This window comes from Malaclemys terrapin, chromosome 3, assembly GCF_027887155.1.
Source record: "Malaclemys terrapin pileata isolate rMalTer1 chromosome 3, rMalTer1.hap1, whole genome shotgun sequence".
Lineage (NCBI taxonomy): Eukaryota > Metazoa > Chordata > Testudines > Emydidae > Malaclemys > Malaclemys terrapin.
Genome location: NC_071507.1, coordinates 31,952,969 through 31,971,498, shown reverse-complemented (window position 1 = coordinate 31,971,498; position 18,530 = coordinate 31,952,969). Strand labels below are relative to the sequence as shown.

General features: G+C 47.0%; 1 protein-coding gene across 6 annotated transcripts in view; it reads left to right on the top strand.

Annotated features, from left to right (window-relative positions):
* Nucleotides 1-18,530, top strand: part of ASB3 (ankyrin repeat and SOCS box containing 3) — a 120,738-nt gene that overhangs the window by 76,039 nt on the left and 26,169 nt on the right. For 5 of the 6 annotated variants that reach the window (XM_054024457.1, XM_054024459.1, XM_054024458.1 and 2 more), the window contains 4 exons: nt 2,881-2,993; nt 3,784-3,919; nt 10,296-10,473; nt 17,944-18,141. In XM_054024457.1, the coding sequence (XP_053880432.1) occupies nt 2,881-2,993; nt 3,784-3,919; nt 10,296-10,473; nt 17,944-18,141 (625 nt within the window). The remainder of the gene's footprint in view (nt 1-2,880; nt 2,994-3,783; nt 3,920-10,295; nt 10,474-17,943; nt 18,142-18,530) is intronic. The other variant, XM_054024461.1, reaches the window with a different exon arrangement.

Genomic DNA, 18,530 nt, shown 5'->3' with positions numbered 1-18,530 from the left:
TTTATATGATTCTGGATTAGAGGTAGGGCATTTGTGATTTGTTTTGGAACTTTACTACCTCTGCCACGTCCCAAGTTTGCTTCACTGTGTAGTGCAAGACCCCTCTCATTGACAAAGCTTTCATTATAAAGAAAGCTACCTCTTTTACAGAAGAATGGCCATACTGGGTCAGACCAAAGGTCCATCTAGCCCAGTATCCTGTCTTCTGACAGTGGCTAATGCCAGGTGCTTCAGAGGGAATGAACAGAACAGGTAATCATCAAGTGATCCATCCCCTGTTGTTGTGGGGAGGGATAGCTCAGTGGTTTGAGCATTGGCCTGCTAAACCCAGGGTTGTGAGTTCAATCCTTGAGGAGGCCACTTAGGGATCTGGGGCAAAAATCAGTACTTGGTCCTGCTAGTGAAGGCAGGGGGCTGGACTCAATGACCTTTCAAGGTCCCTTCCAGTTCTAGGAGATAGGATATCTCCATTAATTTATTTATTTATTCCCAGATTCTAGCAAACGGAGGCTAGGGACACCATCCCTGCCCATCCTGGCTAATAGCTATTGCTGGACTCCACGATGGACTCCATGAATTTATCTCCTTCTTTTTTGAACCCTATTATAGTCTTAAGCTTCACAACATCCTCTGGCAAAGAGTTCCACAGGTTAACTGTGGGTTGTGTGAAGAAATACTTCCTTTTTTTTTTTGTTTTAAACCTGTTGCCTATTAGTTTAATTTGGTGACCCGTAGTTCTTGTGTTATGAGAAGGAGTAAATAACACTTCCTTATTTACTTTCTCCGCACCAGTCATGATTTTATAGACCTGTCATATCCCCCGTAACTAACTCATATCAACCTCACTCTAGAAAAACTACTGACCGACTATTGGTTTCATATATCACCACTGCAGCCTGATTACTAGAAAACAAGTTCAAATTGTGGAATAATTTTTGCTACTAAGTGTTGGCAATAAATGTATAAAGCAGATACCGAGCAGCTTGATTTTAATAAGCTAAATTGACGTAGACAGAGATTGGAAAAATAAAATTGGATTGAAAATTTAGTAAACATGAACTAAGAAGATGCATTTTGTAGAAACTTATTTTTTTTTCAGTGTGATTCTATAAGGTCCTCTATGGAATTTTACAGATTGTTATTTTACACTTTATAGGATTTAGAAGTCTTTTAAAATTTTTACAAATATTTCCTAAGCTTAGGAACTCTCCAAGAAATTACGTACTGAAGATTGTATCATACCTATTTTACATATAGTCAGATCATGTAATCTCTTTGTTCCTCAATTTACCTGTGGGTTACACAGTGTATTGGTGGTAGAGCTACAAATAGAACCCAGAATTCGTGACTCTATTCTTTCCTGTAATCAACAATCACTTTCTGTTATGGGTATTTCATTTTCAGCGGTGTCTGCAATATTGGTACACTAGTAAGTGTCATCACATACTCTAGTTCCACTTCCTTGTCTTCATGCTAAATGTGAGGGTAAATGGGAAGTTGTCTCTAGGGCTAGGGTGGCTGATTGTGATCTCTCATCACAGAGTGTGATCAGGAGTACGTCCACTGGTGTTGATGTAATTTTACACCAATGTGGACTAAGGGCTTAACTTCCATATGTACAATTTTTGTTGTGTTTTTAAGTTAAAAATTATTGAGGAAGAGGAGAAATTAAAATTACTAGCATATGTTTCCTTAAATTATGGTTTTCATAGACCTCCACCTGCTGGAGAAAGAGATGTTAGTTTTGCTGTACATTGGAACTTTTGTTCCCTGTGAACCACATTATCAGATTGATAGTACTTTATGTTCATTATCCATGTACTGACTATCATATTCTTAAAAGATAGTTATCAATGTCTCCATCTTGGAGCTTATCATAGAATCATAGACTTTAAGGTCAGAAGGGACCATTATGATCGTCTAGTCTGACCTCCTCTACAACGCAGGCCACAGAATCTCACCCACTCATTTCTGTATCAAACCCCTAACCTATGTCTGAGCTATTGAAGTCCTCAGATTGTGGTTTAAAGACTTCAAGGTGCAGAGAATCCTCCAGCAAGTGACCCATGCTCCACTCTGCAGAGGAAGGCGAAAACCCCCGAGGGCCTCTGTCAATCTGCCCTGGAGGAAAATTCCTTCCCAACCCCAAATATGGTGATCAGCTAAACCTTGAGCATGTGGGCAAGACTCACCAGCCAGACACCCAGTAAAGAATTCTCTGTAGTAACTCAGATCCCATCCCATCTAACATCCCATCACAGGCCATTGGGCATATTTACCGCTAATAGTCAAACACCAATTAATTGCCAAAGTTAGGCTATCCCATCGTACCATCTCCTCCATAAACTTATCAAGCTTACTCTTGAAGCCAGATATGTCTTTTGCCCCCACTGCTCCCCTTGGAAGGCTGTTCCAGAACTTCACTCCTCTGATGGTTAGAAACCTTCATCTAATTTCAAATCTAAACTTCCTGATGGCCAGTTTATATCCATTTGTTCTTGTGTCCACATTGGCACTGAGCTTAAATTATTCCTCTCCCTCCCTGGTATTTATTCCTCTGATATATTTATAGAGAGCAATCATATTTCCCCTCAGCCTTCTTTTGGTTAGGCTAAATGTTTTGCTTCACAAAGAGGCAACGCTAGATATAATTTCTGTTTCATATGCAGAGCCTTAGAGAGTAAATTTTGTGTGTTTGGGTTTAGATCTGTAATCAAAGCTGCACAGTCACTCAAAGTGAATTAGTTTTGATGTCTGCTGTGGGGCTGTAAAACAGTTCTGATTACTGAGGTGAAAATTTGATGACTAAGCCACTGAGCTGACCAGTTCCTTCAATTCTGCCTCTTTGGTAAGAGTAATTTTTTACTACTCTGTTTGAAGCTGTAGAAAATGGACATCCAGAAATTATAAAGCTTCTACTCCAACATGGAGCAAATATTAATGGATCCCATTCTTGGTCTGGATGGAATTCTTTGCACCAAGCTTCTTTTCAGGTAACCTATAAATTTATTATTTCATTTCCATGTAAATAGTGTGTTTTACCCTTTTAAAATGACAGGTTGTACAGTTTTTGTTTCCTACTCTGATGATTTATGATTGTTAGGCTGGGCAGAAAAGGCAGTCTAAATGCTAATGATCATTCTGAATATGTCATAGTATGCTACAGCAGCGATAGAAGGTGTTAGGCAGCAATGATTATTTAAGTATTAATAGTACTGCATGTACTTAAAAAGTGATCAGATATAATATTTGGGAAGTAAATCTGTTATAAGATGCACTTAATTTTTTGGGGAAGACTTTCATTGTATCATAGATGTGGCCAACCTGGTCTCTTCTGAATTTTTTTATTTTTAAAATTTATCAGACTTATAGTTCCAATATGCTAATTTAATTCTATTTAAACACCTCTACCTTGATATAACGCTGTCCTTGGGAGCCAAAAAAATCTTACCACGTTATAGGTGAAACCAAGTTATATTGAACTTGCTTTGATCCACTGGAGTGCACAGCCCCACTCCCCCGGAGCATTGCTTTACCGCGTTATATCCGAATTCGTTTTATATCGGGTCGCGTTATATCGAGGTAGCAGTGTATTTATTGGACTGGGTAAATGTGCAAGATGAAATTAAACCTATCTGATGATTCTGCCACAGACTGTCAGAATACCATAGAATATTGAATGTACTCTATATTTTAGATTTATACACAGAGTAAGAATGAAAAAGCAGGGTTATATCAATTCCACTGCTCTTTTTCTAACAAAACAAAATATATTTATTTCAGGGACATACTGAAATAATAAAATTGCTTCTTGAAAAAGGAGCAAACAAGGAATGTGTGGATGACTTTGGAATCACACCTCTGTTCATTGCTGCTCAGTATGGGAAGCTGGAGAGTTTACGAGTACTTATATCACATGGTAATTTTCACCTTTCATTTATATATTTTTATAATGTTAGTGAAACACCAGCTATGAACTGGTATATGAAATTATCACAAAATGCTTAAATCTTGCTATTCCAGTATCTTGCCTTGCATTCCCTTGAATCAGACCAAGAAACAGGAAATAAAACATAAGTGCTTGTCTACAGTGGAAATGCTACAGTGACATAGGTAATCCACCTCCCCGAAAGGCAGTAGCTAGGTTGATGGAAGAATTCTTGGGTTGACTTTGCTCTTTGCTCTGTGTGCACCGGGAGTTAGGATTTTTTTTACACCCCTGACCGACTTAGTTGGGTCGACCTGACTTTTTAGTTAGACCAGGCCTAAGTAAAGACCTAACCTAGGTAAAGATTAAGGGTCTGATCGTGACCTTAATCACACTGAGTAGTCCTTTACTACATGAGAAGTCCAGTTCATTTCTATGGATTACTGCAGGAGCAATATACTACTTAGCATGATAAAGGGTATCACAATCGGATCCTAAAGTTACAATAGTAATTTCTTCAGAATCTCAGACCAACAGACCTTGGTGTGCATCTCTGAATAGTATGCTCTCACTAACCTTCCCACACAATCAAATGAAAATTAAACAGTCAAAACTATTAAATTGATGAGCACCCTAAACCTGGCCAAAACATCACCCAGGTCAACAAATCTACAGAAAGTAATTTCTAACAAAATATTAACTAAATCTTCGAAATTTTTCACCAATGTCTATCATTTATCTGGTATTGCCCTATTCTACTACATAGTGAGACAAGTGCTTCCCAGTTGCATACAAATTCTTTCTCTCATTTTACAGTAGGAGTAAGAAACCTAATGTAAAGTTCATCTGTAAAGATGTAAATAAAAGTAACGACTTTGTGGTTTATAGTTCTGTTCATTAAGTATCTTCTACTATTAATATATAAAGCACTGCTATACCAGAATTCAAGCCCAACAATCTGCCAGCGTAGCAAGATTATTGGCATGTTGAATGATGGGAATGTCTTCCTTTGAATGGAAGAAAGTGGTTCAGCTCTCCAGTGTGTAATGTTATTTTAGAGTTTGTTTAATTTATTAATTTAATTACTTGCATTGCGCTGAGGATTGCATATTTTTGCTGCATTTGTGATTAACTTAAAATAATGTTTTACATCATTCATTCACTCTGTAACCTCATCAGGGTTTCAAGTGACCCTAAAGGAGAATTTTAAGGGACTAGCATTTGACATCAGTGTTTTCTTCCTGTCAGATTTAAATGAAAACCAAAAATACTTTGAGAACTTTAGTTCTAATCACTTTAGCATATGAGCAATTTGAAAACACGTAGCAGGTTAGTAAAGTAAATATGATTCTTCTTTGAGTGCTTGCTCATATTGATTTCATTGAAGATGTGCACCCGTGCCCACATGCACAGTCGTTGGAGACTTTTTGCTTAGTGGTGCCCGTAGGGCCGGCTGTGGTGCCCTCTGGATTGCCATGCTCATGTGTTGGTATATCAGGCGCCGCCGGTCCTGCGCCTTTTCAGTTCCTTCTTACTGCCCATGGTGGTCAGTCGGAGCACCTCTGTCCCTTGCTTCACAAGCAGTCAGCGGTTTCTCTTCTATCTTAGCCTTGTGCTTCTAGCTGTAAATAGTTTAATCATTTATTAGTTAGTTGTTAAGTACCTATTAAGTGTTTAGTTAGATAGTGTCCCGGCAGGGACTTTGCCCCAGGAGGGGCATGCCCCGGTCTCCGGATTTCAAGCCCTACTCTTCATGCCTTGTATTGACTCACAAAAGGGCTCACCCCTGGGGAGTTCCTCCCCCCGAAAGGACCCGCCACTGACTCCGGGGAGTGGTAAAGGACCCAAGCGGACAGCGCAGTCGACGCACTCTGAGCCCCCGGCACCTAGAGAGCTAGGAGTGCCTCTGTCACAGCCGGCACCGCGTTTGGCGATGGAACCGGCTAAGGCACCCCATGAGGGCAAGCCCGCTGGCAAGGCCTCGCACAAAACAAGCGAGCGCCACCAGTCCCCAGAGCCAAGACATAGCCCTAAGTCGCCATGTTCTTGATCTTCGCGTCCGCCTAGGTCTTTGGTTCACCGCTACGAATCATCGGCTCTGCGCTCCCGATCCCTGTCTTCATGCCGGAGCTTGCCCAGGCGTCGATCTCCCCAGCACTGGTCTTTGTCACATCGTTGGTTGCCATTGCTGAGACCTCAAGGTTGCTCCCTGGCACGGCACCGGTCGCCCTACTCCTGGCACCAGTTGGACCGTTACCAGCACCGGTCACTGGCAGCGACAGTGAGCCGCCAGACCCAGGCTTCCACAGCCCCGCCTTGTTCACTGATCTGGCAGCAGGACCAATGGCTGACCCAATGGCCTTATTGGAATGTCTGGGGCATTCCCATCATGCCATTGCCCCACTCCCGCCAGCCCTCAGTCACCACATCAGACAGGCCAAAGTTTGCACCACGGCAACGATGGCACTCAGTTTGGTGCAGGACACTCTGGCAGCAGTCGCGGGTGAGGAGCCGTCACCCTCCCTCCAGGTCGCCCTCTCTGACAGGTGAGGACTATGCAAGACCACCCCCGGTCGTCCAATCAACCTCCTCCTCTCCAGACGAGGCGGTGGCGGTCCCCTCCAGAGCTAGCCCGTCGGTCGATTTTAGGGAGCATCAGGCGCTGCTCTGCAGGGTGGCTTCCAACTTCAGCCTCAAGGCGGAGGAGATGCAGGAGCAGACAGACGCATTGTGTAATGTGCTCTCAGTGTCTGCCCTGGATTGCATTGCACTCCCAGTACATGAGGGGGTCCTGAACATTTCCAAACGATCTGGCAAACCCTGTCCTCCATCCTGCCCGCCTCTAAGAGGGTGGAAAAGAAGTACTTCATCCCCACAAAAGGGTTCGAGTACTTGTACACCCACCTGTCACCGGGATTGTTGGTTGTGTTGGGGCCAACGAGAGGGACAAACAGGGGCCCACCAGTTCCACCCCTAAAACTAAGAAGGCCAAAAGGCTGGATTTGTTTGGTCGCAAAATTTATTCTATGGCCAGCCTTCAGTTTCAGGTGGTGAACCACCAGGCCCTTTTGGGTTGCTACAACTTTAACTTTTGGGACGCTCTCCTCAAGTTCAAGGACTCCATGTCCCAGGAGACGGCCTAGGAATTCACGACCCTTGTGGAGGAGGGGACTGCGGTGGCTTGGTGCTCCCTCCAAATGGCCTGGGATGCGGCCGATTCACCTGCCCGTGTGGTCACTTCAGCGATGGTCATGCGATGCAGTTCTTGGCTCCAGACGGCTGGCCTGTCCCAGGAGATGCAGGCTTCTGTTCAGGACCTCCTGTTTGACGGTGTCGGCCTGTTCTCTGACCAAATGGATGCGTGTCTGCATGGCCTGGAAGACACGCGGACGACCCTCCGCTCTCTGGGATGCACACTCCTCAGGCATCGCGACAGCCGTTCCGGTCTCCTCCGCCACCATGACTAGGCAGCCACAACAAGGGCCTGCAAGGAAACAAGATGTTGGGTTTAGGCACCGCCGCCCTTCGGCGTCCTGGTCTCCTGCACAGCCTGGCCCAGTGAAGCACCAGGGGGGCCAGAAGCGATCATTTTGAGGGTGCGCTCAGGAACGACACACCAAGTCAACTGCCCGGATCCTTCCCTTCTTTTTCTCAACCGCCTTTTCCCCTACAACTCAACCTGGTTGCAGGTTATGTCAGACTGCCGAGTCCTGGATATAGTGGCTCGGGGCTACACCCTGCAGTTTCTGGCTGCCCCTACCTCCCACCCCCCACATCCCCGTCCCTCTCCAGGGACCCTTCTCATGAGCAACTCCTTGTTCAGGAGCTCAAGAAGCTCCCAAGCTTAGGATCTGTGGTGGAGGTTCCTTGGGACATGGAAGGAAGAGGATTCTACTCCCGCTACTTCCTAATCCCGAAGGCAAAAGGGGGCCTAGACCCATTCTGGACCTGCAGGGCCTCAACAAGTCTCTCAAGAAGTTGAAGTTCCGCATGGTCTCCCTGGCCTTCATCATCCCTTCTCTGGATCTGGGGGGCTGGTACGCCGCTCTTGACTTCAAGGATGTTTACTTTCATGTCTGTATTCCTGGGACACAGGCGTTTCCTGCGTTTCATAGTGGCTGGGTGCCACTTCCAGTTCACGGCGCTACTCTTCGGCCTGTTCTCGGCCCCCAGGGTGTTTATGGAATGCCTGGCACTGGTGGCGGCTTACCTGAGACGTCGAGGGGTCCAGATCTTAACGTATGTCGACGACTGGCTCATTGAGGGCAGGTCTCCGGAGCAGGTGTAAAGAAGCCTCAATTTGGTGTGCTCTACCTGCAGCGACCTGGGCCTCTTAATAAATACAGAAAAATCCACATTAACGCCGGTCCAACACATAGAGTTCATCAGAGCAGTTCTCGACTCTACGCAGGCCAGGGCCTTCCTTCTGGAAGCATGTTTTCAGACCATGATGGACTTGATTTCCCTCATAAAGAGCCAGCCACTCACCACGGCCCACATGTGCCATTTGCGCATACGTGGTCAACCATGCCCAGCTTCATCTGAGGCCTCTGCAAGCATGGCTGGTCTCGGTCTACATTCCCAACAGGCACCCCCTGGACCGAGTGGTCACGGGGCCGAGCCACACTCTCTCATCTCTGGACTGGTGGCGGGATCCTAAGTCAGTGCTGCAAGGAGTCCCCTTCATGACCCCGCCTCCGTCGCTCAACCTAGTCTCGGATATGGGCTGGGGAGCCCATCTGGGTGAGCTCAACACCCAGGGTCGCTGGCAACAACACAACCTATGACCCACAACCTTCACATCAATCTCAGGGAGCTCAGAGTGGTTCACCTGGCCTGCCAGCCTTTCTTGCCCCACCTAGAAGGCAAAGTGGTGCAGATCCTGATGGACAATAGTGCCACAATGTATTACATCACCAGGCAGGGTGGCGCCAGGTCTTGGACCTTTGTCAGGAAGCGCTCAGCCCCTGAGACTTTTGTGTGCAGCACACCATTTATTTGGTGGCTGCCCACCTGCCCGGAGCCAAGAATGTCCTGGCAGATCGCCTCAGCAGGGCCTTCTCATCTCGCCACAAATGGTCACTCCATTCAGAGGTGGTCAGCCTAATCTTCTGCAAGTGGGGGACTCCCCTGGTGGACCTGTTCGCATCCTAGCAGAACAGGAAGTGCCACATGTTCTGTTCTCTGCAGAGCAGGGGGGAGTGATAGCTCAGTTTGAGCATTGGCCTCCTAAACCCAGAGTTGTGAGTTCAATCCTTAAGGGGGCCATTTAGGGAACTGGGGTAAAAATCTGTCTGGGGTTTGGTCCTGCTTTGAGCAGGGGATTGGACTAGATGACCTCCTGAGGTCTCTTTCAACCCTGATACTCTATGATTCTGTGAAGGGCTCCCTGTCGAATGCCTTCCTGATCCCGTGGTCAGGAACGCTGATGTACGCCTTCCTGCCGATACCATTAATCCACAAAGTCCTGCTAAAGGTGAAGCAAGACAAAGCAACAGTCATCCTCATAGTCCTAGTTTGGCCTCGTCAACACTGGTTTGACATGTTGCTGAGTCTTTCGGCAGCCACCCCACTGCAGCTGCGTCTTTGGCCAGATCTGTTGTCCCAGAACCACGGCAATCTACTGCATCCAAATCTGGTGGCGCTGCACTTGATGGCCTGCATGGCTAAGTGGGAAAGAATGGCGGTGTTCTGCTGTTGTCCAGCAGATCCTGCTGGGCAGCAGGAAACCCTCCACCAGGGCTACCTACGGTTCTCATGGTGGGCCTCAGGTCGCCACATTCGGGCAGAAGAGGCCCCGCTGCAGGACATCCTGGACTATTTGCTGCACCTTAAGCTCCAGGATCTGTTGCTGTCTTTGGTCTAGGTACACATGGTACACTTGGTTCACCTGGTGGCCATTTCAAGGCAGGTTGGTCTTCGCCCATCTTATGACGGCACGGTCATCCTGCTCCCTCCTCTTTCTCTCCTGGAGGGTCTCCATTCCATTACCCGCCCTCCTGCCCCTCTGTTGGCAAGAAGGAACTGAGGGCTGGCAGTCCCTAATAGACAATGCCATGAGTGCGGCACTCCAGAGGGTGCCACAGCTGCCCTACAGGTACTGCTAAGGCAAAAGCCTCCAACGAATGCACATGTGGGCGTACGCACACCTACAATGGAATGGACATGAGCAACACATCTCAAAGAACAACAGTTACGAAAGGAAGGTAACAGTTTTTTCTTTAATACCTGTGGAAAATCTTCTGAATGATGAAGCAATTTTGTGAAAGCCAGTGCCTAATTCATGCTGTAATTTGTTTATTCACTTTTGTGGTTTTGCTCTGTTATGACAATCAGGCATCATATTATATGTTTTATTCTGTGTTAGGTGCAAATGTCAATTGTCAAGCCAAGGACAAAGCCACTCCATTATTCATTGCTGCACAGGAAGGCCATACCGAGTGTGTGGACCTATTGTTGTCAAAAGGGGCCAATCCAAATCTCTACTGTAATGAGGAGGAATGGCAGTTGCCTATTCATGCAGCAGCCCAAATGGGCCATAGCAAGTAGGTGATATAAAAATCTAATAAACGATTCTGCTCAGTAACTGGTAATTAAGAATGAGAATTTTCAGCTATAAATGGAAGGGAAATAATGAGTTATGGACTCTGTTTTTTAGTTTAGAATTTCTTATTCTCTTCACATTACAGTTTCAAAGCCTGACTCTGCAGCTCTTGTCCATGTGGAACTCTCATTGAATAAGTAGACATTCTGATCCAACTCCCATTGAAGTCAGTGGATGTCCCACAGAGATTGGGGCTGCAGAATCAGACATCTGCTCACCTGATAAGCGTATTACTATTTTGTTTATTTTATGTTTTAGGTGTAAATAATGATAAAGTATTCTTGTCCAAAACTCTTTAGGAGCCCTTAATTAGAAATACAGTTTTAAATGATAACCATACAGCAGCAAAAATAATCATATACAAATAATGAATAACTAAATGAGACAGTAAATCAAAGCAGCAGAACAGTCCCTTTAATCCATCCAAGAACATAGCTCCACCCCCCCACCCCCCCCAAAAGCAAACAAACAAACAAAATTTGGCTTTTGCAGTAGAGTAGGTAATGAAATTTGAGGTATTTCACAGCAAGGAGGGGCAAGCAAGTTTCAGATCCCCAGGTTCTCACAGAGATGCCTCTGCCAGTAGCCCCCATCTCTTTTATAAATGGGGGATCCAACTAGAGTGGCTCCACTGAGCACAGTTTTGGCTGTATATCACAGGGAAAGAGGTACATTCTCACATTCCAGACCATTTAAGGCTCTATAGCTCATGATCAACACCTTAAACTCCACCTGAAGAGCCAGCACAGTTCCCGGAGCACCGGTGCCACATGTTTCCACAGAGATGCCCCACTCACTAAATGAGCTGCTGCACTCTGCACCAGCATCAGTCTGTGAATGATTTTAAGGTGTAGACCCATGTAGAGTGCATCTTGGGGGTATGGAGGAAGCATGGAAAACAGTGACAAGGTCAATTTGTGAAATAAAGGATGCAACTTCCTTAGCCAGCCTGGTTATAGCTGTCTAACAGTCTCTGTGGGGGGTCTAACATTTTCAAGTGTCATGCTCTGGTGACCAGTGGCAGAAACTCCCAGTCAAAAGGGCTAATATTGCCTCTGCCATGTCCTCCAGCTGCTTCACCCAAGCCACCATCACCTGAGCGTTGTTTGGACTGAGCTTCAGGCAGCTCACTCTCATCCATTCTCCAACCTCAAGAAAGCATTGGCTGAGGAAACTTCATTGTCTGGGGTGTCATAGATGAGGGGTTTTCAAATGGGGTCATGACCCCTCAGGGTGGTTACATGGCGGTCATGAGCTGTCAGCTTCATGGGGCTGACAGCTCCCAGCCCCCATTAAAATTAAATTAACCCCCAGTTTTTAAAGTAAAGGGGGGAGGTCACACTTAGAGGCTTGCTGTGTGAAAGGGGTCACCAATACAAAAAGTTTGAAAACCACTGAGATAGACACATACATTTGGTTGTCATCAGTATACTGAAAACACTGCACGCCCATATACGTCTGGTTTGGGTGGAGAGGAGAGATGTCAGCATGACATCCTGCAGTAACCCGCACTTGAGAGCCCTTTGGGAAGAGGAGCAAGTGCCCATAATTATGTGGTGCAACCTAGGCAAGAGAAAACAAAGCTACAGAAGAGCAGAACTCTCCTCTCCCACCAATGTTTGCAGGTGAGTCAACAGCATTTCACAATCAGTGGAATATAATAATACCTGTATGGGGGCTTGATCTTCATCCATTGCCAGAAGGAGGTCATTGACCAACATGACCAATGAAGTTTCTGTGTTCAAACTGATAAGGGAAAAGATGTTTCAGAGGAATCTAGATAGTGTGAGAGATGTCTTGCCACAGCTACTATCTTACTCAAAAATGGAAAGTGAATTGGCAAGATTGTCAAGGCATGGTTTCTTGAGCAAAGGCTGTGTTAATATTTCCTTCAAAGCAACAGGCAGGCTGCTTTCTCTAAGGCCTTGTCTACACTACGAGAGTAGTTCGATTTTACTTAAATCGAATTTTTGGAATCGATATTGCAAAGTCGAACGTGTGTGTCCACACTAAGGACAGTAATTCGACTTTGTGAGTCCACACTAACGGGGAAAGCGTCGACATTGGAAGCTGTGCACTGTGGGCAGCTATCCCACAGTTCCCGGAGTCCCCGCTGCCCATTGGAATTCTGGGTGGAGCCGCAAATGCCTTCTGGGTAAAAAAAATGTGTCCAGGGTGCTTTTGGGTAACTGTCGTCATCCGTCCATCACTCCCGCCCTCCCTCCCTGAAAGCGCCGGCGGGAAATCAGTTCGCGCACTTTTCTAGTCAGTGACAGCGCGGACGCCACAGCACTGCGAGCATGGAGCACACTGCGACCATCGCTGCAGTTGTGGCCGCTCTCAACGCCTCGCAGCTTATCATACACCTTTCCCTGAGGCAGATGCAGATAAGTCAGGCGAGGAGGCTACGTCACCGCGGTGATGGCCTGAAGTCTGAGAGTAGCACAGACCTCTCAGAAAGCAGGGGACCCAGCGCCGAGGACATCACGGTCGCAATGGGTCATGTTGATGCCGTGGAACGGCGATTCTGGGCACGGGAAACAAGCACTGAGTGGTGGGACCGCATAGTGCTGCAGGTCTGGGATGAATCCCAGTGGCTGCGAAACTTTCGCATGCGGAAGGGAACTTTCCTGGAACTTTGTGAGTTGCTGTCCCCTGCCCTGAAGCGCAATGACACCCGGATGCGAGTAGCCCTGACTGTCCAGAAGCGAGTGGCCATAGCCCTCTGGAAGCTTGCAACGCCAGACAGCTACCGGTCAGTCGCGAACCAGTTTGGGGTGGGCAAATCTACTGTGGGGGTTGTTGTGATGCAAGTAGCCAAGGCAATCGTTGATGTACTGCTGCCAAAGGTAGTGACCCTGGGAAACGTGGAGGCGATCATAGATGGCTTCGCAGCGATGGGATTCCCAAACTGCGGTGGGGCCATAGATGGAACTCACATCCCTATCCTGGCACCGGACCACCAGGCCAGCCAGTACATTAACAGAAAGGGCTACTTTTCCATGGTGCTGCAAGCACTGGTGGACCACAGGGGACGTTTTACCAACATCTACGTCGGATGGCCGGGCAAGGTTCATGACGCTCGTGTTTTCAGGAACTCTGGTCTGTTTAGACGGCTGCAGCAAGGTATTTACTTCCCGGACCACAAAATAACTGTTGGGGATGTGGAGATGCCTATAGTCATCCTCGGGGACCCAGCCTACCCGCTAATGCCCTGGCTCATGAAGCCCTATACTGGCGCCCTGGACAGTGAAAAAGAACTCTCCAACTACCGGCTGAGCAAGTGCAGAATGGTGGTGGAGTGTGCTTTTGGCCGTCTCAAGGGGAGATGGAGAAGCTTGCTGACTCGCTGTGATCTCAGCGGAACCAATATCCCCATTGTTATAGCAGCTTGCTGTGTGCTCCACAATCTCTGTGAGAGCAAGGGGGAGACCTTTATGGCGGGGTGGGAGGTTGAGGAAAATAGCCTGGCTTCTGATTACGCACAGCCAGACAGCCGGGCGATTAGAAGAGACCAGCGGGACGCGCTGTGCATCCGGGAGGCTTTGAAAGCTAGGTTCCTGAGTGAGCAGGGTAACCTGTGACTGTAAAGTTTGTGTACAGAGAAGCCGAACCTGCCCCCGTTTCTTTACCCAGTTAATGTTGACTATCCTCTCCAGTTACATACCCCCTTCTCCCCCCCTTCCAACACACGTTTCGAAATAAAATCAGTTCTACTTTGTTAATGAACACCGTTTTCTTTACTACTGTTTTCGCGGGAATTTTTTAAAACTGGGACGCGGATTGTGGTGCGGAGCGGGTGTAGTGTAGTGACGCAAAGAAAGCTTCTAAACTCAAGGATTGACAGGCTCCGCTGTGGTGGGCTGGTTCTTTCAACGGAGCCTGTCACCCCTCCTGATCGGGACTGTGTGTATGGGGGGGCTATGTGACTTTGTGGCAGGGGGAGGACGGTTACAGATCTCCTGCTGTGTGGCTCTGTGATCCTGCATAAGGACCGCCGCTTAAGATCTGTAACTGCCCTCCCCCGCCACAAAGTCACAGAGCAACCCACCCCCCACTACAGAACATGAAAACCACCTCCCAGACTGACCAGGGCAACTAGTCACTGCACTGTGTATGTGCCCTGCTGCTGTACCTGCCCCCGCCTATGTACCCTGCCAAAGGTGACTGTCCTGTCCAATTACCATCCCCCTTTCCCCCCCTCCTCCAAAAGAACATGATGGAAACATTAGTTAACAGAAACATATTTTTTATTATCAACTACACATGGAACTGGGAGGTGAAACTTGGACGGGGGCTTGTGTCAGGCGGGAAGGAAAGAACTTGTCAAATTTTGGGGAATGAGAGCCTTCTGCTACTAGAGCTCTCTGCAGGGGTGGAGTGAGAGTTGGCGTGGACTCTGCCGCCTCTCCTTCTGTGCACTTTGGGTGAGGGGGGTATGGGACTTGGTGGCGGGGGAGGGCGGTTAGAGATGGACTGCAGTGGGGCTCTGTCCTCCTGCCTCCGTTCCTGCAGAACATCCACAAGGCGCCGGAGCGTGTCCGTTTGCTCCCTCAGTAGTCCAAGCAGGGTTTGAGTCGCCTGCTGGTCTTCCTGCCGCCACCTCTCCTCCCGATCCATGTTTGCTTGCTGCATTTGGGACAAGTTCTCCCGCCACTGGGTCTGCTGTGCTGCCTGGGCTCGGGAGCAGGCCATAAGCTCTGAGAACATGTCCTCCCGTGTCCTCTTCTTCCTATGCCTAATCCTCGCTAGCCTCTGGGAGTGTGATGCCAGGCTAGGTTGTGAGACAGTCGCAGATGGGGCTGTGGGAATGGGAAAAAGGGAGTGAATTCCTCAGAAAGATAAATGTAGTTGTGAACAAAGAACATAGTCTTTCTCTGTGAACAAGACCATGCACAGCACCTATCACATGCGCACTCAGCACAAGGTCGAATTCTCGGCCTTCGCATTCAGTGCCTGGGGTCTTGCACAGCACATTTGAGAAGCGTGTCAGGACAACGGAATTTCTGTTGCAGGCAGACATGGTAAGCCGTAGACTCGTGGCAGCTTAAAACTTTAATATTAGCAATGGCCTCATTTCACATTGAAATCAATGTCGGTCCCTGCTGCCAGCAATCCGGCAAGCAGGAACTCTGCTCCTGTCCCACACCCTCGCGGCTGTCCCCGGGAACGATCCCTTTTGGCTGCCCCTCTCCCGCCTCCACCGCGTGGCTGCAAACCAGCGGTTACAGTTCTGTAAAGGAACGGTAAAGCAGTCCCAACACTAACATTCCCCTACCTCATTCAAAGCAGGTCACCATGAGCGACATCACCCTCATGAGGATCTCTGACAGCAAGAAAGAGAGAATGCTCCGGGAAAGCCTCCAAAGACCAGGGCCGTATGCCGCCCTGCTGTGCAGAGCAATGATTCCCGAGTACTTGCTTGTCTCGTGGCGCGGCAACGTGTCGTACTACGGAGGACCCAATAAGGCCGCTCTCCCCAGGAACCTAATGCAACGGATTTCCAATTACCTCCAGGAGAGCTTCCTCGAGATGTCACAGGAGGATTTCTGCTCCATCCCCGGACATATAGACCGCATTTTACTCTAGCTGCTGTAGCAGTGACTAAACAGTAGAGCGGCTTGGGCAGGACAATCATGCAAAACTGGACATTGCTAGATTTCTTTTTCAATAGTTGCACTGCCCATGACTGAACCGTTAAGCGCCTAGGGCAAACTAATCATGAGAAACCCATTTTTTTAATTGTTAATATTCCTGTTCTGTTAAAAATAAATGTTTAGATGTTTACAACACTTACTGGCTGATCCTTCCCCAGATTCTGTGTCCGGGGTAACGGCTGGGGACGGTTGGTAGGGGATCTCTGTAAGGGTGATGAAGAGATCCTGGCTGTCGGGGAAATCAGCGTTGTGAGTGCTGTCGACTGCCTCGTCCACCTCTTCTCCTTCCTCATCTTCCCCGTCCGCTAACATGTCCGAGGATCCGGCCGTGGACAATATCCCATCCTCAGAGTCCACGGTCACTGGTGGGGTAGTGGTGGCGGCCGCACCTAGGATGGAATGCAGTGCCTCGTAGAAACGGGATTTCTGGGGATGGGATCCGGAGCGTCCGTTTGCCTCTTTGGTCTTCTGGTAGCCTTGTCTCAGCTCCTTGATTTTCACGCGGCACTGCGTTGCATCCCGGCTGTATCCTCTCTCTGACATGTCTTTAGAGATCTTCTCGTAGATCTTTGCATTCCGTTTCTTGGAGCGCAGCTCGGAAAGCACGGACTCATCACCCCACACAGCGATGAGATCCAAGACTTCCCGATCAGTCCATGCTGGGGCCCTCTTTCTATTCTGAGATTGCACGGCCATCACTGCTGGAGAGCTCTGCATCATTGCCAGTGCTGCTGAGCTCGCCACAATGTCCAGACAGGAAATGAGATTCAAACTGGCCAGACAGGAAAAGGAATTCAAATTCAAATTTTCCCGGGGCTTTTCCTGTGTGGCTGTTCAGAGCATCCGAGCTCGTACTGCTGTCCAGAGCGTCAACAGAGTGGTGCACTGTGGGATAGCTCCCGGAGCTATTAGCGTCGATTTCCATCCACACCTAGCCTAATTCGACATGGCCATGTCGAATTTAGCGCTACTCCCCTCGTCGGGGAGGAGTACAGAAGTCGAATTAAAGAGACCTCTATATCGAACTAAATACCTTCGCGGTGTGGACGGGTGCAGGGTTAATTCGATGTAACGGCGCTAACTTCGACATAAACGCCTAGTGTAGACCAGGCCTAAGAGAAGCTTTGACAATTTCCATCTTCAAAGGACCCAGTACTTCCTTACTGATCTTCATTAATCAGGAAGGATATGGGTCAAAGGACAGGGTGTGACGCCAAATTCTCCCACCACTCCCAACACTGAGGCTGAATTCTAACAGAGAAGACATCCCCTTTGTCTACAGTTTGTTAAACCAAACCCCCAGATCTGAACACCCATTCCTGCTACTTTGTAAAAGTCTAGATCCAAACTTTGCAGAACAGGCATATCTCTGTCAGTGTAAATCAGTCCCTGACTAAAACTAATTAGAATCTGAGATGATATTGCAAATACATCAATTCCAGCTAATTTTGAATAAGAAATCATAAAAGATGTTTAGAAGATTATTTCAGTTTATATTTGCAGGCAGTTTTACACTGATGATATTAACAGTTCCATATGCTTAAGCACATTAGAAGTTTTTTATGTCAAAATGTCTGATATTATGAATGTTCTTTTTTTACATATTTATTTAATTAAAAGGATGTGATTACGTTTCATGTGTGATTTTGTTTTAAACAATAATGTCCATGGGAAAAATAGCCAGGAAAAATAATATCTAATTTTTCCATATATGTGAAAAGATTCCACAATAAACATAGTTTTAAATGTTACAGCATATTGGGATTGCTAATACCAGTTACTGATCGGACCTGTGACACAGGAAAAGACAAAGTGAGCCCTGTCTATTCAGCAGTTTATGGTGGTAATGAAGAGTGCTTGGAAGTGTTACTTAAAGAAGGCTATAGCCCAGATGCTCAGAAGTGCCTAATCTTTGGCTGCATATCACCTATGTGCATGGTTTTCCAAAAGAAGTATGTATATCTCTAGTGTTTTTTCATTTGTCATAGGTTAACTATACTGCTATTTATCTCAGGCTTACTTTTTAAAATATATACATTTTTTTCCCTTCTCAAGTCTTGAGACTACAGAGTAAACCTTAAGTACTTCTATAGTGCACTAATTCTGGGTCACATACATGAGATAAAGAACCTTGCTAAAATCTCCTTTGGGAAGCTCTGTTCTTTGAAAAGGAGTCTTGTAGAACATAATTGCAGTCTAGTTTCCTGGCTTTCAAAAGGCCTTATCAACCATCTCTGTCTTCTGGGAACTTGACATGATGCTGTAATTGAATCAAACAGATTCTTAATTAGCTAGATTCTTTTCAGTAAGATTGAGTTCTTGGAAAATACTATTTTACTTT